The following is a 23,279-nucleotide window of genomic DNA, read 5'->3' as shown; positions in this document are numbered from 1 at the left end:
AGGGAAGATTCCATTGCTTTCTCCTCATGTTAATCTCATTTTGATAATCCTGTTTTCATCAAACTTCATGATCAAGAAATGAGAGAGGTGGAAAAGAAGCTTATACTCCTTCAAGTGTGGTGGCATAATCCATGATTGCGGGCAATTGTTCAACCAATTTTCTTTAGCCTCTTCAGCAGATTATGAAGATTTTAAACAAATATTATCACTGAAAAGGCTAATTGCAAAAGATGAATTTAAAGATGCAAATGACAGCAATGAGGGACCCAAGGTGATAACTATTACATGCCGGTTTTTAATATGATATCAAAGTCAGATTTTTCATTAGATTCAGCTATCAATGCTAACCCTATTTTTTAATTTTATTTGTCATTTGGACACCGGGCACGAACCATAACCACAAGATTAAGAGTCTTGCCATTTTGTATCGTTTGAGAACATCAACAACGCGTGAGTACCACTTTGAGAGGTTATCTAGAACTTTGTAGCTACTGACTTATTCAGCTATTTTTGCGGCGTTTCATGCTTTTTGGCCATTCTCTGGTCACTATAACCAACCACTTCAGTTGTGTTTTATCATGGTTGCTGCAAATTTGTCTTCCGATGTCATTCAACGGTAATTTTGGTCAGTAGCTTGATGAATGTACGACATTAGCTCATTAAACTAAATCCTTACCACTTGTTAACATATGTTACATATCAGTTATACTAAGTTACAAGAATGTTAAAAAAAAACAAGACCAAATGAAACATAACCTCTTATGCTTTTTAATGTTGGGACTTCGAAAAAAGTATGTTCAGAACAATATTTTATATTGAGTTCTGAGTATTAGCTCAATGATTTAGGGAACATACTTTTCACTTTACATACTTGGTATCATATAAATCAACATATGCTTGAGATAGCCGAATAACTTAACATTTGATACGCAGACCTGGAAAAAAGGTTGAAACACATCAATGAGAAAAGCAGCAATTGTTGAAGGGGACTTCTATGTTCAAGTTCTTTTTCAGCTTTTATATACATCTGCTGGTCTGTTCAATAATTTCACACATATAAAGCCAAGGAGAAAAGCAGAATTCTCCACATTGGAGTCTTCGGTTACAGATTACAAATATATATCGTGGAAGACACTTATCGTCATGATTAACAAAGCCAGCAAAATTCTGGCTTAAGCTAAGCCAGCCGCGGCAAAACCAAATAGAACAACTACCTAAAATATTTCTGGCATAGCCAAAACATGAAAATGTGACATAACCATATCATTTAACTGACATACTAATGCATAGATAATAACACAAATCCATCGGCAGTGTCACAGACGAGAAAAGGTACCCGATCAAAGTGCCATCTCAGCCTGCAAAGCTGCCAATTCGTCTTCCTCGGGAGTTGGCTTTGCAGGAACAGGGCGTGTAGGTTGCCGTCCAGCTGGGACATACGATGTGGCAGCAGGAGCTGTAGTTGCTGGCTGAAGAAGCTGTTCTTCCAACTCAGCACTCTCCAATTCTTCAAGTTCTGCTTCTAGTTCATCCTGAAAAGGACAATAAATTCAGAACGCCTCATTTTATAATTACAACCCTGGTTCAAAAGCAAACACATGGAGAAAACGCAAACAAAGAACACGCGAGAATTGATCACGGACATGCATTGGCACTCTAAAACACTATAAACAATCAAAAGGTACAAATATCATGTTTGCAACCGAAATAACAAATAAGTAAATATTTGAGAGAATTACCTCATCAAAATCAGCTGCTGCACCAATTGGAGTAGACAATGCTTCTTGAATCTGCTTCATGTTCTCAGTCTGTTCATTTATCTCATCCATGGTTTTGTCGACATCGTCAATATTCCTGAAAAAAAACAGAATTAAACTTAGGTCATGTTTGGATGAACAGCATAATTAAGCATTTATAGCATAGGTGTTTATCATATAAGTACTTATGTGAAAACTATTTTTGTATTAAAGATAAAATAAAGTCAAATTGTTTACATATAAACTATAAGCTAAAGCTATTCATAATTTCATAAGCTATACTGAAGAGCTTATGGATGTAGATGAGAAACGGCTATAAACATGTCATAAGGTGTTTTCACAACTTCTTAAAAACAGTTTCACGAATGTTTATGCTAGTAGATAAGTTCAAATAAACAAATCAAAAGAGGACGATAGTAATGTCATAAATCATAATCAACGGCTCACTAAAGATTTAGAATAATATAATAGCAGTATGTACGTTGCTTTCTGCATAGCCTTCATAGCAGCAGCTCCTGTTCTTAACGCATCCACTGTTTCCGTGGTGGCTTTAGCACCTTCTAACATTATCATCTATATCACAAATCACCACCATAAGATGCAAAAGAAGATTAATAATATAAACCATTGTCTGAACTAATACTAAATACAATTGCATTTGCACCTGGTCGTGAATACGCAGCTGGAAATTTCCAAGCTGCTCAATTTGCTGTTCATATAACCTCTTCCTCTTCAAACATTGAATTGCAGCTGTATAAAACAAAAACTCAGTCACATGTAATTAAAAAAAAAAAAAAAAAGGGAAAGTGGGATTACAGAAAACTCTAAAGAACAAGTACAAAAATTCAGTTTAAGATCCTACCCTTTTTGTTCTTTCCTTTAGTGAATTCTTTGGCTTTTTCAACTTCTGCTCCGGCCTTTTTAAGGAGTACATTTTCCTTTTTTTCTAGCATTTCAAGTGTCTGTATAATTTCAAAGGACAACAAATTCAAATTGTTAAATCCACTCTCTCAATCTCAAACTGTAAATTAACGCTCAAAACGAATGGATAACAAAAACCATTGCATACATCAATTGCCACTTGATATATGCACTAATGTACATATATGATACATGTTTCAAAATAGAAAACAGACATATTCAACAATAGAACTCAGATAAATATTCAAATGATATATGACTATGAGAAGAATTACAAGAATATTCTCTGCCAATGGTGTACTCGTAAATCGAAAAATATGGAAGAAACAACTTATAAAAACATCCCATAGGTTATAAATGAAAGAAACAACTTATGACAAGCCCATAATATGCTTTCGGCTTATTCTCATACATTCTCTAGAATAGCTTATGAAAACATCCTTAGGATATATGAAATCAATTTAAACTATATTACCTTTTGTCATATAAATAGCTTATAAATAAGCATTTATATCATAAGCGCTTAATTAAGCTATTTATCCAAACATTACCTTAAACGGAATATAGGACAAACAATGTATTTACTTATCATGTAGTATTCAGCACTCACAGTCCAAGCTCATAGGTGAAGTTTATAGGAATTAGAGTTGGCGTGAAGTTATTTAGCATTAATCATGCATCAAGATCACAACTAACCAACAACAACAACAACAACAACCGTGCTTTATCCCACTAAATGGGATCGACTACATGGATTAACTTTCACCATAATGTTCTATTAGAACCATGTTTTCATCCAAATCGTTAATCTCAAGATTTTTTTAATAACTTCTCTAGTTGTTTAACTTCTCTCCATCTGACCTACTCTCCTTACCAGAGAATCTACATATGTCTACATGCACAAACCACCTAAGTCTGATATCACAATCAACCATCTATTTGAATCGACTACAAACACTTCTCATACCGTTTGTGAGAGGTTATAGAAACAACTCATCAACATGCCTATAAGTTGTTTTCAAAAAAATTCCCATGAAACTAAAACAGCTTATAAACTTATCAACTTTATCTTCATAAACTCTCCACAATAGCTTACTAAAACAGCTTATAAGTTTACATGAAACTAACTTAACTCTATTGTAAAAATAGCTTATATATAAACACTTCTATAATAAAGGATCATGCGTTAAGTGCTTAATTATTCAATTAAATTATTTACCCAAATAAAACTAATTGCAACACAGAAAAGTATAATAAAATTGATACTAATGAAAATAAAAGAACGAATTAGAATTAGAATTAAGATTAGTACCTCGTTTAACTTGTCCAAAGTGGCAAGAGCATTGTTGCTGATTTCCTGTTTAGGTTTACCAAAAACTCTGCTAAACATGATTATCTGCGATCGATTGAATCAGAAACAATTGGTGAAAATCGAATCGGTTAGAATCGTAGAAGGAACGAAAGATTGAAAGTTGGGATCTGGGTAGGTTGTGGAAAAAGCGATGATGAGTTATGAGTGTTGTATTGGTATCATCATCCGTAGATTTGATTCGAAGATCGAAGGAACTTGCAACTGCGGTCTTTATTTCCACGTGGCACGCATTATTTTTATTTTATTTTATTTTATTTTTGTAAGATGAGAATGAGAAAAATCAAAACATACGGTCAATGCAACTTTATATTTTCTAATATTAATAATAAATAAATATAAGATTAGAGAGTATTTGATTTAAAAATAAGTAATATTCAACATAATCAAACATCCTCTAAACCTCCACTGACTTGAGTGAGGTGTTTTTTTCATGTGCGAACATAACTAAACAGTTTGATGATCTAACCATCTGAGTCATGACTAGTTTTGTAATGAGGAGGGCAATGTCATCGAGCAATTCCAATGCGTTTTTTCTTTGACAAATGGTAATGCTTATAGTTGATCTAGCAACTTTTATGCAAAGAAAAAACTTAAGCTCCTTAATCGTGAAGGCACTTTCAAGTTGACTTTTGATGAAATCAAACTCATCAAGATCATTGTCTAATAATATTAAGTCATCCACATGGATGAAGAACACTATAATTTTGTTAGAAAATTGATTGATGAATAATGAGTGATCAGAGTTAGATTGCTTGTAGTGTAAGGATATCCGTAATGTGAAATTTTTTAAAAATCATTGGAGGCTAACTTGCTTGATGCCATATACAAACTTTTTAGTCATGCATACCCGACCAGGATAAAAAGAGAGAAATTCATGTGGCAAATGCATGTAGATTTCTTCATCAAGATTACCATGGAGGAACACATTATTGACATCAAGCTACAATTTATGCCAATTCAGTGAATACTTTATGGCTAATAAAAGTCTTATTATTTTCATTTTTGCCACAAGAAAAAAGGTGTCTATATAATTGATGTCTTTATTTTAATTGTAGTCTTTAGCAACCAAACATGATTTATATCTCTTGATGGAACCATCAACTTATCTTTTGATTATGCATCTAATGGCTCTTAGTAAAATGGTAGAGTGGTTATAATCCGAGTTTTTTTTAGCTTGTAATGCCTGAAGTTCAGAGGTTATAGTGTGAAGTCAACAATCGTGCTTGCAATCCTTTTGTAGATTTTTAACTCGTATTGATCTCTAACAAGGATATAACTATAACTATTATATATAAAGAAGTGAGACTGGTAGATGGTGAATTGGATAAAGAAAATGGGTACAATTAGAAGAATGAGGGTTGTTACAAACAAAGTCATCAAATTTTTTTTTGAGTTCATTGATAATACGATTGAAAATTCTTATAAGGTTGAGGTTGGTCATGTGAGCCAGTGAGGTGAAGGTGAAGATGCAAAAGGAGTAATTGTGACAGGTTCAAAAGTGATCATTGGTATATATGTGAAAGCTAAGGGATTGAAAATAAATTAGTGGTCAATGCTAAATTTTGAATGTTATATTGAGAGTCACGAGATGAAGTGTTGTCGTCAAGTGAATCAAGAAAAGTTAAAGTATGATCAAGTATCGGTGTGATGTAAGATTTTGGATTTAATTTTGAGTATAAGGTGAAAAAGTCTTCATAAAAAACCACATTTCTTGAGATGAAGACTACTCTAGTAGCCAAAATTCTTGATTGTAACCAACAAATATGCATTTCTTGGCTGATGATCAAGTTTGAGGCAACTCTATGAAATAAATTAAGCAAAAGATTAGGCAACCAAAAACCTTGATGTTAGTGTAAGTTGGAGGAGTGTCAAACGCAGACAAAGTATATAGAAGATATACACAAAATGAGGCCAAAAATGAATAATTCCTTTTCCAACCATCTCAATGGAAACACAAAAACAGGTGATATATAAAAACATCTCATGTCTAAACAAAATTAGCACTTTAACAATCTTAAGACAATACTTAATTGAATAAAGCAAAAAAAAACTAGATATATGTTTCTCCAAGCTTCAAAACAGATAGACAAACAAGAAATCAATCTTCATCATCTATGACCTTGGTGCCCAAACCTTTTAGTTCTTCCTTGGGAATTTCAACAACGGTAACAAGGGAGTACAATTCCTCCTTTGCATCTTCATCATCGTTCCTCTTGCGAGCAATGCGTACTCTGACCCTCCTTGGTACACTTCTAATTCCTTGGCTCCAGATAGCCTTGTTCAACTTGACATCGACTCTAACATCGTTAGTGCCCATGGCTTTTTGAGCAAATTTCCTTATCTCCTTGATAGCTTTTGGTGCCTTCTTCTTGAAGGTGCTGTTCATTACCAAAGAGGCAGAAACTAGTAAGAAATCCAATAATGCAATTATACATACAACATGAGTCACAATAAATTTTTCATCTCCAAACAACCAAAAATTAAACAAGGTTCAAAATGTGAATTGAGAAATCTATTTTTAATGAATATACAGATTAAAAATGAAAGCTTGAAATAAAAAATAACAATTACAAAATCATCTGCTAATTTCATTTATAATCTTCAAAATAATAAGATTCGAGTAACCAAAGTAAACAAATTGACTAACAAAAAACACATTCACAATGACCAAAATGACTGACTAGAAAATAATGGAGGATGTGATCGCAATTTCGATATACTTCACACTATAAAAAACCAATAGGATGGTTTAATCTAAATCATTATGAGAAAAAAACAGTGATTCATCAAACACACACAAACACAAAGAAAACATTCAGATGCATCGAATTCCAAGTCATTACTGCAATTTGTATACCTAAATGCAGTACTAACTAAAGTAAAAGCTATAATTGATTAAATCACCAACATCAACATGATACACCTATAGATACAGAAACCAAATACCCTAATGGATCTAAAAAATTGAAACCCCAATTAAAACAAAATAATTCAAAAGTGAAAAGGATTGTTAAGCAGTTAAATCATGAAGTAAATGATTGAGTTATAGCTCGAAATCTTCAATGAAAATTCCATCGGAAACAGAACTTACCAGCCATGAAGACGCTTGTGGAGGTTGATTGTGTACTCCCTGGTAACAACCTCCTCTTTTCTACCACCTGCACCCTTCTCCACCATTTTCAGCTTCTGATAACCCTAAACCCTAAACAAATGCAACAAATTTAACCATAAATTAATCGATTTTGAAGAATAGAATGCGTAAATTAAACTTAGATGCAAGGAATTTATCAATGGAGAATTGGAAAAGGAGAGAGATACCTTGAGATTGTGAAGGTTTTTCGGCAGTGTTTAGCTCAAAACGAAAGAGGAACCTATAATATAACCAAACCCTAGTTTTTACGGGTTTAGATTGGGCCTTTATTCTATAGTTGGGCCTTTAGTTTCATGATAAAGCCCGGTATATTTGAAATGGGTCAAACATGAGCATACTAAACATTTAAAGAAAAGGGAAAACTCTAAACACACACCCTTTATCTTTCTTATAGGTCCCATATGAAATGTCTAAAATATTCCTTGAATTTGGAAATGCATATTCAAATTTACCAATTTACACTAACTCTCACCACAAATTCGAAAATATATCTTTGAATTTGTGAAATTCAGAAATGCATCTCCAAACCCACCCCTATTAAGGGTGTATTAAGAAATTCCAAAAAAAAAATACATATATTATGTTGGGATAAGTCTTTTATTAATCATCAATATCATTATACCAATATTGAACTATATTATTTTTTATAAAATATCTAAAAGTATTTTCAATATTTTCAACTTCTACGTTATTTAATGATATATTTTATTTTACTCATTATCGATCACCGCCATTAACACATTATATTTACAAAATTTAAAAAATAATTTGTTAAAAAAAGATGACTTGAGGACGAGGGTTGCCGAAGAACAAGGTGTCGTTGTCAGCGGTTCATCTCACGCCATCGAATCTGAAAAAGAGCTCTGAAAAAAGTAACAATGATGAAGGTACTAAGAACAAAGAGAACAAATAGTTATATGATGAAAGTATTGAAGAATAAATTATCTCTCAAGCTCTGGACAAGAACCCTCTCATTGTAATTAAAGAATACGACAATTGATTCATAGGAACCAACTAAGAAATCACAGGTAGATGTCATTAGTGGAAACCACATCCCAGCTAACGAAATGGCTATCAAATTCATTGCACCCAAAATTGTGGAAGGAGAAATCTAAGTGGAAAATGAAGAATCTGAGGCAAAAATTTTAGAATGATATATTGTTATGTATGCCCTAGGTAAAGACATAAGCATGAATGCCCTGAAATAATACATGAGTTGATTTTAGAATTTTATGCAGCTGCCTGATATGTTATATCATGAAGAGGGTTATTTCCTTTTGAAATTTTGTTCTTTCAAAGATAAAGATATGGTACTCTTGTGAGAACCATACATAATCCATAACATGCCTATGATCCTAAAGGAATGGAGCCTAAATTTCAACTTCAAGAGGTACATGCTTCGTACCTTACCAGTCTTGGTGAAGTTACCACACTTACCTCTACACCTATAAGGAGCCAAAATCTTGGGGAAGATAGGAAGTGCACTAGGGAAACCATATTCAGTGCATCTTGACATGATTCACATATAGTTGACCATCATCAGTTGACTATCTGACATGATTTACCATCAAAATGCGAAACTTTTTAAAAATTATCATTTTTTAAAAAATATCATTTTTTAAAAAATAAATAAATGTTATTTTTGAAATTTCAAAACATTATTTTTTAAATTAAAAAAAAATGAAAATTTTAAATAAAAAATAAATAACGTAAAAAACCTAATTTATTTTTTAAAATAAAGAAATTTCATATTTAAAAAATGTTTTAAAAAAATATAATGTTTTATTATTTTTTAAGATGGAGAAATTTCATTTTTTTAATTATTTTTTAAGATTTTTAATTAAAATATAATGTATAATTTAATTTGCATATATAATTGAATCGACTATTTTGGAATATCGATTTTGGAAAACATATAGATTAAATGAATGTTTTATTTTTTAAAAATTAAATTAAAATATGTTAAATTTAATTTGGACAAAATAATATGTTACATATATCTATCTATCTATCTATCTATCTATCTATCTATCTATATATATATATATATATATATATATATATATATATATATATATATATATATATATATATATATATATATATATATATATATATATATTTCAATTATCTTTAGTGTAGCATACAATTTTTTTTTTTAGAAAATATTGCAAAAACTATTTTTGCACTATTAGCTAAAAAATTATTTATATTACCATTGTAGCATCTTAGGATTTTGTTGACAAAATATCGTTATAGGCAGGTCAGTATAACTAATGCTAATTTGTTCTTTGAATTACATAGTCTTGTAGCATTATCTTCCATTGTCATTTTCCTTGTGTTATCAGTTTGGTGATCACGGTTTAGGATTATGCAAAGACATTCTAGTTTAAATAATAAAATTATAACCTATTTAAAATTAAAATTTGGATTTTTTTAGTTCAGATCAATTAAAGTATGATCTTTAAAAGAGTTAATCAAATGTGAATAATATGGTTTGAGGGAATCATAGGGTAGAGTTTTGGAAACCAATAACAAGAAGTTTGAGGGCAAAATTATCTTCATGTGGAAGGGGCGAATGTTATTAATGGGTGGAAGAATTTCATTAATCAACTCATATTTGTCCAATCCATTATTTTTCTTTCTTCAAAGTGCCGACCAAATTCACTCAGGAAATTATTGGCATTCAAAGAAATTTTCTTTGGCAAGGTTCGGCCGAAAAACCTGGTATTGTCTGGAAAAGTTGGAAATCTATTTACAAGTCTAAAGTAGAAGGCGGTCTCGAAATCAAAGATGTGTCCTATTTCAACAAAGCATTGCTTAGCAAATGGTTGTGGAGAATAGCCACGGATTGCAATGCCATTTGGATGAATCTTTTGCATTAAAGGTATGGTAATGTCATTAATAGGTTAGGGGTGGACATGATTACGAAAAGTTATAAAGAATCACTTTGGTGAATGGATCTCATGTCAATAAAGGGTTCGGATTCTAAACCAGAATTTACACAATGGATTTCTTGGAGACTTGGCAGTGGGACCGGTATACAGTTTTGGAATTCGAAATGGATTGTCGGTTCTAATTTGAGTAGTTTATGTCCAAATCTGTATGAGATTGTTGCATGTAGGAATGCATTGGTGGGAGATAATGAGTGTTGGAATCGTGAAAGATGGCAGTGGAATATAGCTTGGGAATTGGATGCACACGATGATGAAATGATGACAGAAGCTTTGTTACTAGCAGGACTTCTCATGGAAGTTAATCCGGTTCGGTTGGAAGAAGACATTATGATCTGGCCGTATGGTGGTGGGAATGGTTTTTCTTTGAAATCGTATTATGACAGGCTGATGTAGTTTCATGTCGAGGATGCAGTAAATGAAAGTACCACTTCAACTTTGAAGATTGTTTGGAAGGCTAAAGCTCCGCACAAAGTAAGTCATTTGCTTGGCGAATGTTTCGAAATCGTTTACCAACCAAAGTTCAGCTTGCAAGAAGAGATATTGTATTTACTGATGAAGAAAGACAATGCAATATGTGTAATGGCAGTCTGGATGACATTTAACATATAATGCTTCATTGTGTATTTGTCAAAAAAGTGTGACAGGCTATATACTGTTGGCTAAATTTGCTTGGGCGAAATAATACTGCATTCGAGTGTCATGAACATATGTTGGCATTTTATTCTATCTTGAAGGGAAAGGTGGCTAAGGGGAGGGAGATTTCCATATGATTAGCAGTTACTTGGTGCATGTGAAAAATTAGAAATGACATTATTTTTAATATTGACATAAGAGATGTGGAAGAAATAGTTTTTAAAATCATGTTTTCATGGTGGTGGATTCAAATAGGAGCAAAGAATTTGAATTGTAATTTCTATGAGTAGTCTAAATACCCTTTGGATTATATATAATTAGAGGCGGTATTTTTGTATTTGAGTTTGAGTATCCCTAGTACTCCGAGTCAAATATAAAGTTACTTAGCGATTTTTTTTGGATAATATGCTTATTTAATTTAATTAATTTTGAAAAAAAACAACTATACTACTAATATTCTATTATTTTTTAATAAAAGTATAAAATTAATTTTTTATTTATTATATTAATTCGTAGTATAATTATTTATAGGTCACACAAACTTCAATTAAATTTTTATTGGTTTAATTTATATATATATATAATAAATATTATATTTATTGATTTTTTTTTTTTAATAGCATAGTGGTTGAGTTCATCCAATTAAAGATGAAAAAATAGGATGTCGCAGTTCGATTTCGCGACCCTGCACTTAATATTCCTATTCTACATCAATTGAGATTAGGCATGACAACAAGGCGGATCTGAGACCGTTTTTACCTCCCCAAACTCAAACTCGAATCCCCAAATAATCTATGTTCTCCGCTCCAAACTCAAACGGTGATGGAGAATTAAAACCCAAACTCGTCCCAATCTGATTCAGATTGGGTTTGGATATCCCAGCTACGCCACCATCGATTTAGTAAAATCAATTATTTCTATATATAATTTTTTTCAAGAATCAAATTACATTATAAATAATAAAATAAAACAATTTCAAAAATTTTGTTACATACATTTTAAATATTTTAAATAATAAATACAAATCAAATTATCAAAACATTAGTCATATATTTAATAATATAAAGTATGGAATATAAATAATAATGTACATAATTAAATAAACGGGGGCAGAATGGTGGGTAATAGTGTCCCCATTACCCGACCGTCACCATATTTTATAATCTGAGAAAATCCAAGCCCGAACCCAAACCCAAACCCAGTCAAAGCGGGTTTTCTCCGTCAACTTCAGGGAGGGTTCGAGTGGGTACTCGCGGGTCTGGGTCTTATCGCCATGCCTAATTGAGATGCCTTAACGGGACAATTGTTTTAATTTATATGTATAATATTATTGATAAATATTAATAAACTTTATTTAAAATTAATTTATTAAAATTTAATTCTCAAATAAAATTATGTGACTTATATTAAGTTGTCTCAACTTTGATTATTTAATTAAAATAATTAATTTTTAAAATATTTTATCTTATTTATGCAATTAAGTTATATTTAGTTTCTAGTGTTGAAATATTTATATATGTATTAGTATTTAATTTACGGTCTATTAATTTTTCTATTAATTAAAAAAATCATATTTCAATTAAAAAATTAGTATTAAATATAATTTAAACTAGCTCGAATAATGATAGTATGTAAAAGACCAAATTTAAAGTTTAAACCATTAAATTGTAATCTCACTTAAATTTCTAGTTTTTAAACCCAATTGAATAAAGGCTCATACCTGTAGTATTATAAGCAATAACAGTACAAAACTTAAAGCAATAATGTGATAAGGCATAGGCATAACAGTGCTACAAGCAACAATAATAACCCTCCTAATTTATGACAGGACGTCACAGCAAAAATATTTTCATTTTATTTCTTTTAGAACCACACCAATTTACAGTACCAACCACATTGCAATAAATCTTCTTTTACTTTTGAAACTCTATCTCAAAAAGTAACTGCTACTTCAATCTAATTCTTTAATAAATGTTTGTTAGTTCTCTCTTTTAAATCTAACAATAATTCCGCTACTTATCAAATATTTCCCCGTCAAAAAAAAAAATCAAATATTTCTTTGAGAACCACACACCAACAATGAGTTTACTGAGACAACAAAAAAAATTAGGCTTGAGAAACTAGTCAAATCAAAATTTAAGTTTATTGTTCTTTGTTCATTTGATATTATTATAAATATAATAAAAGTAGAAGTTGATAAGAAGAAATATGATTAGAAGGGAGAACTGATTTCAATTTGATTGTATTTTAAAAAAAATTTTGTATGATGAAGTGTAGAAAATATGAAAAAGTGAAAAAAAAAAAACATAATGAAGACCGTTAAAAAAATGGATGTTTCAAGAAAAACTTAATTTAATAGTAAAAAATATGAATTGTCATTTCAAAGTGTTCAAATAAAGCAAAGGACATTACCTACTCTGTCAATTAGGCGTATGCATAGCAAATTTTTTTGAGTCTCGAGACATTTTCTTTTCACATTATTCATTGATTGAATTGATAGAACGAATAGCCTAATTAATACACCCTTCAATTATTCACGCCATATCATACTTTTCCATAACCCTTTATATATACTCTCATACTATTTCTCAGCAGCTCTCTCGGCCACTATGGCTTAACAGCTCCTCCCTAAAAGATCTTGACGCAAAGGTAAGAATTTCCATTCTCCCTAAATCAAAATCTACCTTCATTTTCTTAATAATTTTGTTAGTTCAATGTATATCAAATTGAGATTTTTAAAACCACCTTTTTGCATTATTGATTAAGATTAGTTTCCTTTTTTATTCAAAAAAAAAATAAGATTAGTTTCCTTTCAATGTATATTCTATATAATAATTTGCTTTTTTTAGTGTTGTAGGAGACATACGACACTCTTCAAGTATGGAAAGTCTTGTAAGACCATGTGCAATGGGTGTGTTTAGTTGAACTCAACATGCAAAATCTCTTCCAATGGGTGTTTAGAGTAGTGTTGAGTGTGAGGTGGAAGAGAGAGGTGTTGAGAAAACTCAACACAATTGAGTCTGACGCAGGGGGGCATGTGGCTGTTTGTGATTGGCTGACCAGATTTTTATCCATTTAATACTTTGAACTCAATTATTTCGTTGCAAATTATTTATTTATTTATTTTTTTTTACCAAAATTCATGATTTTTTTTTCTCTATAAATAGAGACTTGGTTCATTTGATTTGGACACAGAAAAAAAACCAAGTTTTTCACTATCTTAATCTTATTATTATCTTTCTATTAGTGTTTATTTTGAAGTTAATTGTCTTTTTTTAAAATGAATTTTGTTTTTAAATCTTAAATAAATTTTGTTTTTATTACAAAAAATTAAAAAATAAATTAAGTATTTATTATTTTAATTTAATTTTAATCGATAATTGTAATTTTATGTAATCCTAAAATTAAAAATAAATTTTAAATAAGAATATGAAAATAAAAAGTGGTGGGGTAGGGTGTTGAGTAAAAAACCATTGGAGAAGGTAAAAGTTGAATGGGTGTTGAGTTATTAGGTGGAAGAGAGAGAAAATGATGTGGAGTGTTGGGAGTTGAAAAAGTGGGTGTTGAGTATTGAAACCATTGTAAATGGTCTAACAAGGCAGATAATAAATCACACTACTAGTAAGTGTTCAATGACTGTTGAGGCTTTGCAACTAGTTTGTGAGGCAGTTTTGGGCATGGGCGTAATTGGTAAACAGGTAATAAATAATAATGTTTATCTTTAAATTTAGTTATTTAATTATTTTATTATTGATTAATAACTTGGAGACAACTTTGAAGAGTGAAATTTTTTTCTAATGATTTTGACAATGGTTATGTATTGTAAAATTTCATTAGAGGAAAATTCCATCAGAGGCATACGTAAACAATTTTATTACCTTATTATGAAATCTCGTAACAATGACTAACAACCATTGTTGTATTTTAGTGATACTAAATTCAGAGTTGGTAGGATAGAGTACACCATAGCTGATTTTGAGTGCATGTGTCCCAGAATGTTGGTTTCGAGTGAGGTAAATTTCTAAACTAAACACTTACCTACCATTTAAGGTATTATGTATGGTGGCTGATTGGTTACTGGTGTAAATGAATTCCAACGTTGGAACAGATAATACTGATGATGGCTTTGAAGGTGATGTGGTCACAACACCAAAACTTATGCAAAAATTTGTGGTGCCTGCCTCCGTCATTTGCGGTAAATACCATAAACTTCAAATTATTCACGATGCTTATGTTACACGAGTCTTTACTATTAAGTGATAGTCACATGCTAATGTATTAAACTATGTGTTGTAGGAAGATGTTGTTAAAGAGAATGGTCTTGAGGATTGGGTTGTTCATTTTGAACACCTGAGATTGGTAGAATGTTTGATTTAATTGTCTTTAATCGTTAGATGTTGTATGCACTGCCTCCTTATTTACATAAGCCACTTAACATATTTGTTCAAAACTTTGATATATGTTATAGATTTATATCCCGGTAGAAACCAACATGGACATTGGTACCTCATGGTCATTTCATTAGATGATTGCAAGATCTATCAGTTGGACTCGCATCTGATTGTAAGATCTATAATTTAGACTCACATCTGACCGAGGACGCGGTGGTAGAAAGAAGGTGCACCATCAGAAACATTGTGAGTATACGTGAATTTTATAATCACATGTTTTAGAAAAGAAGCTATAGTAAGCTATATTTTCTTAATTTATCAGGGAGCTGCGCTAAATAAGTTGGTGGAAACAGTGTATGGAAGTTCATTCTCACTCCACGTGATGACATACTTTGAATATTGGGACATTGTGGAGGCAAGAGGGATCCCAAATTGTGGAACTAGGTATCAAATTTCTTCAAATCGATGATCACTTTCCATATACAATTGGTCTAATTGAACACGTGTTGTATTGGCAGCGATAACTCTGCACTATGGGTGGTAGAGTGGACAAATATGCAAGACAACTTCACAAGCAACACTCTTGGTGTGGTATGATTATATGGCAATTCTGATATGTTGTGTTTACAATAAATTATTACCATTTAATACCAAAATTAATCTTAATCATTTCACATTTCATTTCCAGATGAATGAGAATGTCACAAGGATAGTATTAACTAAGCGTTTGCTTATGGAAAACCATAACTACTGCAATAACGAGCTCATTCGGAAATTGAAGGAATACTAGAAAGTTATAACAACCACGACTTAGAGACAATGAGAATGTGCAGTGGCCATTGTTAGTGCTTTTATTGGCTGATTGACATCTATGTTTGGCTAAAATATAATAGCAGTAAAACATAACATTAATGTGAATCTTGCAAGTTTAGAAAGAACAAAACATGTATAAGCAAGATGTTAGATGGAATGTCATGACATCAACTCATGACATCGCGCCTGCAGAACTGGAAGAAAGATTCAGTTTGTACTTAACAGATATAGAATATTCTATGTGAATATTATGTAATCCTATGTGACACATATTTAAAGGTCAAAAGAATAATTGAAGAATCAGATCAGAAGATTGAAGATTAAGGAAGAATCAAATCAGAAGATTGAGGATTTAGCAGTTTCTAAATTAGGAAACTCATGATTAGAAGATCTTATTTGTAGCAGAATATTTCTGCATATTTGTAACAACAAGGAGTGCTGTGATTTGTAAGCCCAAATCCAATTGGGATCAGGTTATAAATAAGAAACTTTTGTAACCTAGTTTAAGATAGAAAACCTTGTTTATAACGATGTAGTCATTAGGGTTTCTATAGGTAGACCACCCAGGTTGTGGGATGGCTACCATGTCCTTCTTGAAACATGTAGGTTAGAGAAGTAATTGTCCTCACTCGAAACCTGTAGGTAAGAGTTGAGTATTGTAAACTTGATTGAAGCTGTGAAGCAAGATCAAATATGTGTTCATTGTTAATTATGTAAATAGCTGTTGCAGGGTTGTAACAGTTAGGTATCACTAGGGAGTGAGCAGAGGTTCTCTTGTCTTGGATGGAGTTCTGAGATAAAGGTTGCATTGAATAGTGACTAGGTAAACCAGAGGTTATTTATCTGTAAACCAGAGGTTGTTTACATAAAATAGTACTACTGATAGTGAAATCTTCTTCCTGACTTGGTAGCCCTCAGAGTAGGTAGTTAGACCGAACTAGGTTAACAATTAACTGTGTTATTTATCTTCTGCATTATTTGTTCAGTTATGAATGTTATGACTTTGTTTATAACATCAGGTTCAGAAGTGTTTGCTGTTCCTAAATAGAACCATATAAAGATTATGATCTGGTTATGTCTACTGAACATATGTGATCCCAGGTTTCATTGACTCCTGTTTAGAAGTAATTAATTAATGAGGGATCTTTCTCTTCTGCTTATGCTACATTAATAACAGATCAGATGTCTTGACATCGGGATTGACATCTGAGTCTGTCATACCAGAATTTTCAGCCATATTTTGGATATTTGGAAGACAATGTGGACCATGTTTTGTTGATTGAAACTATTATAATTGTTTGTAAAATATTTTTAGGATAATCTGCTTGCTGCTTTTTGTAGAATATCTTACACTTATTATTTGTAAAATATCTCTTATATTGTTGCCTGTTTTGTGTAATTTGGACCAACCTTTGCTGCTTTATGTTGCTTACATTGTTATGTGCTAGTTGTTGTGTCCTTGGGTGTGGATATATTGATACTGGCTTGGACAACAACCATTATGTGACGTAATTGGCGGTGGATTGAACTAAGGCTGCAGCGAATGCTCGATGGAGCGGTTGAAATGGTTGCACCTAAGGCTTCTGTGCTTGCGCCAAAGCATTTGACTCAAGGAAAGTGATGATATAATAGTAGTTGTTACTGAAACTATGTTGATATTGGAAAATAGAAATGTAACATGAAGAATATATAAATTCAATTGCCGTAACTTAGTGTTATGTAAATTATAGCAGAATACACGTTAATGATTAACATTTTCATTGTTGCATATGATGAGCCTTTATTTGTTATGTTCCCTTGAATTGAAAAATTATGCTATTATTCTCAATTTTATGTTGGTTTCTTTTCTACAAGATTCTGCAGAGTTTTTTTCCTGCATTTATTTGTACTGCTTTATAAATTTTGGTGCTATTCTATTTTAACTCAATTTGACTTATTTCAAAATCAAAGTTTTGCATTGTATTTTTATCACCAATAATACAATATGAATCTACTCTATCTAAGTAATATTTAGAACATTGTTGATTAATTTATGAAAAATATTATTTTGAATTACACAGTTCATACGACACTATAGGGAAATTACAATACCATACAATGCAATTTATATTAAAACTAATTAACAAGGCCCAATGTCAATTACAATATAATATTCAAAATGCATATTACAAAACAACACCCACAATTGCAACACAACACCCAAAATTACAAAATCGGTATAAATACCAATTATATTATCCAATACAATAAACTACAAATAACACCATTTACTTCAACACATTCCCATACTTAACAGAAACATACACCTTCCTTGCCAAACAAGCAACATAACATCATTTTGGCATTGTTTCATCACTTCACTGACTTTCAAACTGAAAATCCCAAGTCATTACTTAACCTTACAGATCGTGATTGTAAAGAACTATCTGGAGGAGGCTCTCCATCTGCTCCACGAGTAGGACACCATCTTCTGTTGTGACGAGATGCACCGCATATCCCACACGTCTGTGTCCGCCTGCGTCTCCCGGTGTACCGACAGTACCTGGTCCACAACCTTTGCTTCTTGAACATGAAGGTTAAGTATATTCACCAACTCTTCTTCAACATGTATGTTATCTGGAACATCTTCATTGTTGTACTTCGATTTAATCCTACAAAGTTCAGTAGTCAAATATTCTAAATATTTTTTGTAATCATCAACATCCATATATGATACGTCAGCGACCTCCTTACTAAGATTCACCAAAGTAGTGTGTCTAGCAACCAAATATGAATCCCAGTAGTGTGAACCATCTTCATAACTTCCACTAATAGACTCCTTCGCATATAATGACCAACGATTAAACACAAGAGTCTCAGGAAATTCAGTGATATCAAGATAAACCATCACAACAACAATGTGCTCACAAGGAATCCCAATAGATTCCATCCTAAGACATGAGCATCTGAAATCGTTATTCGATGGACAGTGGGAAACACACCATCCATGACCTTCGTCTCAATATTTTTTCACTGCATAAATGGTAAAGGATGCCATATCTTTAGTATCTAATACATATGTTAAAGTTACTTTTTTCATAACAGATCGTACCATCTCAAATATCTCTTTTGTCCAGTGCTTTGAAAATGACCTCTCAAGCGCTCTAAGATTGGTATGCAATACTGCCTGTCCATAATGGGATTCAAAATCAGCTTGAATCTCTCTAAAGCAAAAATATGCCACACACCTATGGAACTTCTTAACAAAATCAGTCATATTCATCTTCGAGTGCACAAACTAACCCATATGGCTATGAAATGTTTCGCACCATGATGTCGTTCTTATTCCTGCAAAGAAATTTCCCTAAATACAAGCTGTTGCCGACGTCTTCCTTTTCTGGTACAATTCATTGATCCAATTGTTCTCTTATAACCCAAACCTATCTAACATTCCATTCCACAAACTCTCAAATTTCCAAACATCGTGATCACCAAGCATTAGTTTTTTAAAAATAGGGATGAAATTAGGATTACTAATGTTGGACATTGCATTTTGTAGGAGATGCCATGCACATAACCTGTGGTAAATTTTAGGAAAGACTTTCCTGATTGCATTTCTCATAGCAACATCACCGTCTGTTATTCCAGATAAAGGTGTCTTACCTTTCCTTGCAACCAAAAACTGCTCCAGCAACCATACATATACCCCTTCAACCTCATTTGAAACTATGGCAGTAGCAAATATAATCATATGATTATGGTGATTAACACTAAAAAAAAACAAATGGGCACCTGTACTTATTTTTCTTGTATGTAGCATCAAAAGCAAGCACATCACCAAACAGTTCATAATTCTTTTGACTCTCACCATCGCTCCAAAATAGGTTTTGCAACGTTCCATCCGCACCCACCGTGTGTGCAACAAGCATCAGTAGATCTTTAACACGAAGATCAATAAGATACCTAACAACACCTTTAGCATCAAAAGACATCTCTTTCCTTTGTCTTGCAATTTGATTATGTACGTCCTTCTTCAAAAATTCTACCTTATCATAGCCCCCGACAACATTTGCGAATAAACCAATCATTAGAGTTACTCTGATTTCAGCATTCCCAAAATTCTTAATTTGTATCTTATCTGACTTACTTACTAAGCTTCCTATTACCTGCCAATAGCCTGCAGTGCTTCTCCTTTAACATTGCATGATTGTGCTCAATTATAGCACAATAAAATCTTCCAAAATAATAAAATTTGTAAGTTTAACAAACTTCGTGACTTTTATGTAGTATAGCAAACGAAAATCTTCCAAAATACCAATGTAACCAAATTTAAAAACTTCGTGACTTTTATGTAGTATAGCACACGCAAATATTCCAAAATACCAATGTAACCAAGTTTAACAAACTTCGTGACTTTTATGTAGTATAGCAAAAAAAAATCTTCTAGAATATTATAATTTGCAAGTTTAACGAACTTCGAGACTTTTATGTAGTATAGCACACAGAAATCTTCCAAAAGACCAAATTTTGCAAGTTTAACAAACTTTGTGACTTTTATGTAGTATAGCACACAAAAATTTTCCAGAATATTAAAATTTGCAAGTTTAACGAACTTCGTGACTTTTATGTAGTATAGCACACTAAAATCTTCCAAAAGACCAAATTTTGCAAGTTTAACAAACTAAGTGACTTTTATGTAGTATAGCACACGGAAATCTTCCAAAATATTAAAATTTGCAAGTTTAACGAACTTCATGACTTTTATCTATTATAGCACACAAAAATCTTCCAAAAGACCAAAATTTGCAAGTTTAGCAAACATCGTGACTTTTATGTAGTATAGCAAACGAAAATCTTCCAAAATACCAATGTATGCAAGTTTAAAGAGCATCGAGATATTTATATATTATAGCACACGGAAATCTTCCAAAATATTAAAATTTGTAAGTTTAACAAACTTCGTGACTTTTATGTAGTATAGCAAACGAAAATCTTCCAAAATACCAATGTATGCAAGTTTAAAGAACATCGAGATATTTATATATTATAGCACACGGAAATCTTCCAAAATATTATAATTTGTAAGTTTAACAAACTTCGTGACTTTTATGTATTATAGCAAACGAAAATCTTCCAAAATACCAATGTAACCAAATTTAAAAACTTCGTGACTTTTATGTAGTATAGCACACGAAAATATTCCAAAATACCAATGTAACCAAGTTTAACAAACTTCATGACTTTTATGTAGTATAGCACAAAAAAATCTTCCAGAATATAATAATTTGCAAGTTTAACGAACTTCGTGACTTTTATGTAGTATAGCACACAGAAATCTTCCAAAAGACCAAATTTTGCAAGTTTAACAAACTTTGTGACATTTATGTAGTATAACACACAAGAATCTTCCAGAATATTAAAATTTGCAAGTTTAACGAACTTCGTGACTTTTATGTAGTATAGCACACTAAAATCTTCCAAAAGACCAAATTTTGCAAGTTTAACATACTAAGTGACTTTTATGTAGTATAGCACACGAAAATCTTCCAAAATATTAAAATTTGCAAGTTTAACGAACTTCATGACTTTTATGTATTATAGCACACAAAAATCTTCCAAAATACCAATGTATGCAAGTTTAAAGAACATCGAGATATTTATATATTATAGCACACAGAAATCTTCCAAAATAATCAAATTTATAAGTTTAACAAACTTCGTGACTTTTACATAGTATAGCAAACGAAAATCTTCCAAACTACCAAAGTAACAAGGTTTAACGAACTTCGTGAGTTTTCATTAGTATAGCACACGAAAATCTTCCAAAATATTAAAATTTGCAAGTTTAACGAACTTCGAGACTTTTATGTATTGTAGCACACGAAAATCATCCAAAATATTAAAATTTATATGTTTAACGAACTTCGTAAGTTTTATGTAGTATAGCACACGAAAAGCTTCCAAAGACCAAAATTTGCAAGTTTAACGAACTTCGTGACTTTTATGTAGTATAGCACACGAAAAATCTTCCAAAATACCAATGTAACCAAGTTTAACAAACTTCGTGACTTTTATGTAGTATAGCACACGAAAATATTCCAAAATATTAAAATTTTTAAGTTTAACGAACTTCGTGACTTTTATGTAGTATAGTACACGAAAATATTTCGAAATATTAAAATTTGCAAGTTTAACGAATTTCGTGACTTTTATGTAGTATAACACATGAAAATCTTCCAAAATATTAAGATTTATAAGTTTAACGAACTTCCTGACTTTTATGTAGTATAGTACACGGAAATCTTTCAAAATATTAAAATTTGCAAGTTTAACGAACTTCGTGACTTTTATGTAGTATAGCACAAGAAAATCTTCAAAAACATCAAAATTTGCAAGTTTAACAAACTTCGTAATTTTTATGTAGTGTAGCACACGAAAATCTCACAAAATATTAAAATTTATAAATTTATAGAACATCGTGACTTTTACGTAGTATAGCACACGAAAATCTTCAAAAATACCAATGTATACAAATTTAACGAACTTCGAGACTTTTATGTATTATAGCACACGAAAATCTTTCAAAATATTAAAATTTATAAGTTTAACGAACCTCGTGACTTTTAAGTAGTATAGTACACGAAAAGCTTCCAAAGACAAAAATTTGCAAGTTTAACGAACTTCGTGACTTTTATGTAGTATAGCACACGAAAATCTTCCAAAATATTAAAATTTATAAGTTTAACGAACTTCGTGACATTTATGTAGTATAACACATGAAAATCTTCCTAAAGACCAAAATTTGAGGGTTTAACAAACTTCGTGACTTTTATGTATTATAGCAAACGCAAAGCTTCCAAAATACCAATATATGCATGTTTAACGAACTTCGAGATATTTATATATTATAGCACACGAAAATCTTCCAAAATATTAAAATTTGTAAGTTTAACAAACTTCGTGACTTTTATGTAGTTGTTAGCTGGAGATTTCGTTTAAGAAGTTGATCTTCGAAGGTTTTAAGTTCGAAGAATGATGGTTACTGATGACCATCTTCGAAGATTTAAAAATTGGCTACTGATGGCCATGCTTCAAGAAAATGTCTAAGTTGAAACGAAGGAGAGAAGTATCGAAGCTAACACGGAAGATATCTTTGCCAAGACTTAGACATTTCGCGGAAAATTACATAAAGTATTGAAGCTTAATGTATTTCCGTAACATTTTCGAATATAACTATATGGTCACATGTCGAAAAGGACTTGAGCGGGAAGATTTGAATTGCGAAACGGTTTATGTAACTGCACA

At 31.6% G+C, this 23,279-nt stretch overlaps 2 protein-coding genes and 1 long non-coding RNA gene across 4 annotated transcripts; 1 reads left to right on the top strand and 2 right to left on the bottom strand.

The window, feature by feature from the left end:
- Positions 1–745: 745 nt before the first annotated feature.
- Positions 746–4,232, bottom strand: LOC131594241 (vacuolar protein sorting-associated protein 32 homolog 2-like). 2 transcript variants are annotated; one of them, XM_058866317.1, is made up of 7 exons: positions 3,991–4,231; positions 2,620–2,719; positions 2,422–2,507; positions 2,239–2,330; positions 1,740–1,854; positions 1,337–1,532; positions 746–935 (listed from the first exon to the last, which is right to left on the bottom strand). In XM_058866317.1, exons 1-6 carry the CDS (start codon positions 4,066–4,068, stop codon positions 1,341–1,343), a joined length of 663 nt encoding a protein of 220 aa, XP_058722300.1. In that variant the 5' UTR covers positions 4,069–4,231; the 3' UTR covers positions 746–935; positions 1,337–1,340. The 2 variants fall into 2 exon arrangements, with proteins under 2 accessions (XP_058722300.1, XP_058722301.1); XM_058866318.1 differs by lacking the exon at positions 746–935 and having other exon boundaries at positions 962–1,532; positions 3,991–4,232.
- Positions 4,233–5,996: 1,764 nt separating this feature from the next.
- Positions 5,997–7,497, bottom strand: LOC131598664 (large ribosomal subunit protein eL31-like). Its single transcript, XM_058871244.1, has 3 exons — positions 7,369–7,497; positions 7,142–7,252; positions 5,997–6,428 (listed from the first exon to the last, which is right to left on the bottom strand). Exons 2-3 carry the CDS (start codon positions 7,225–7,227, stop codon positions 6,149–6,151), a joined length of 366 nt encoding a protein of 121 aa, XP_058727227.1. The 5' UTR covers positions 7,228–7,252; positions 7,369–7,497; the 3' UTR covers positions 5,997–6,148.
- A 7,768-nt stretch (positions 7,498–15,265) lies between these two features.
- LOC131598663 (uncharacterized) lies at positions 15,266–16,464 on the top strand. The gene is made up of 4 exons (XR_009282364.1): positions 15,266–15,428; positions 15,505–15,626; positions 15,701–15,773; positions 15,871–16,464. It is a non-coding gene; the product is annotated as an uncharacterized LOC131598663 (long non-coding RNA).
- The last annotated feature ends 6,815 nt before the right edge of the window (positions 16,465–23,279 follow it).

The sequence above is a fragment of the Vicia villosa genome, linkage group LG4 (genome assembly GCF_029867415.1).
Source record: "Vicia villosa cultivar HV-30 ecotype Madison, WI linkage group LG4, Vvil1.0, whole genome shotgun sequence".
NCBI classification, from domain to species: domain Eukaryota; kingdom Viridiplantae; phylum Streptophyta; class Magnoliopsida; order Fabales; family Fabaceae; genus Vicia; species Vicia villosa.
This window is presented reverse-complemented; position numbering and strand designations above follow the sequence as displayed.

Excerpts from the sequence above, each read along its gene's own strand:
- LOC131598664 (XM_058871244.1), bottom strand. The coding sequence starts at position 7,227 with ATGGTGGAGAAGGGTGCAGGTGGTAGAAAAGAGGAGGTTGTTACCAGG. Across the intron at positions 6,429-7,141 it reads CACAAGCGTCTTCATGGCTG|CACCTTCAAGAAGAAGGCAC; the intron begins GTAAGTTCTGTT and ends GGTAATGAACAG.
- LOC131594241 (XM_058866318.1), bottom strand. The coding sequence starts at position 4,068 with ATGTTTAGCAGAGTTTTTGGTAAACCTAAACAGGAAATCAGCAACAAT. Across the intron at positions 2,720-3,990 it reads CTTTGGACAAGTTAAACGAG|ACACTTGAAATGCTAGAAAA; the intron begins GTACTAATCTTA and ends GAAATTATACAG. Across the intron at positions 1,855-2,238 it reads AAGGCTATGCAGAAAGCAAC|GAATATTGACGATGTCGACA; the intron begins GTACATACTGCT and ends GTTTTTTTTCAG.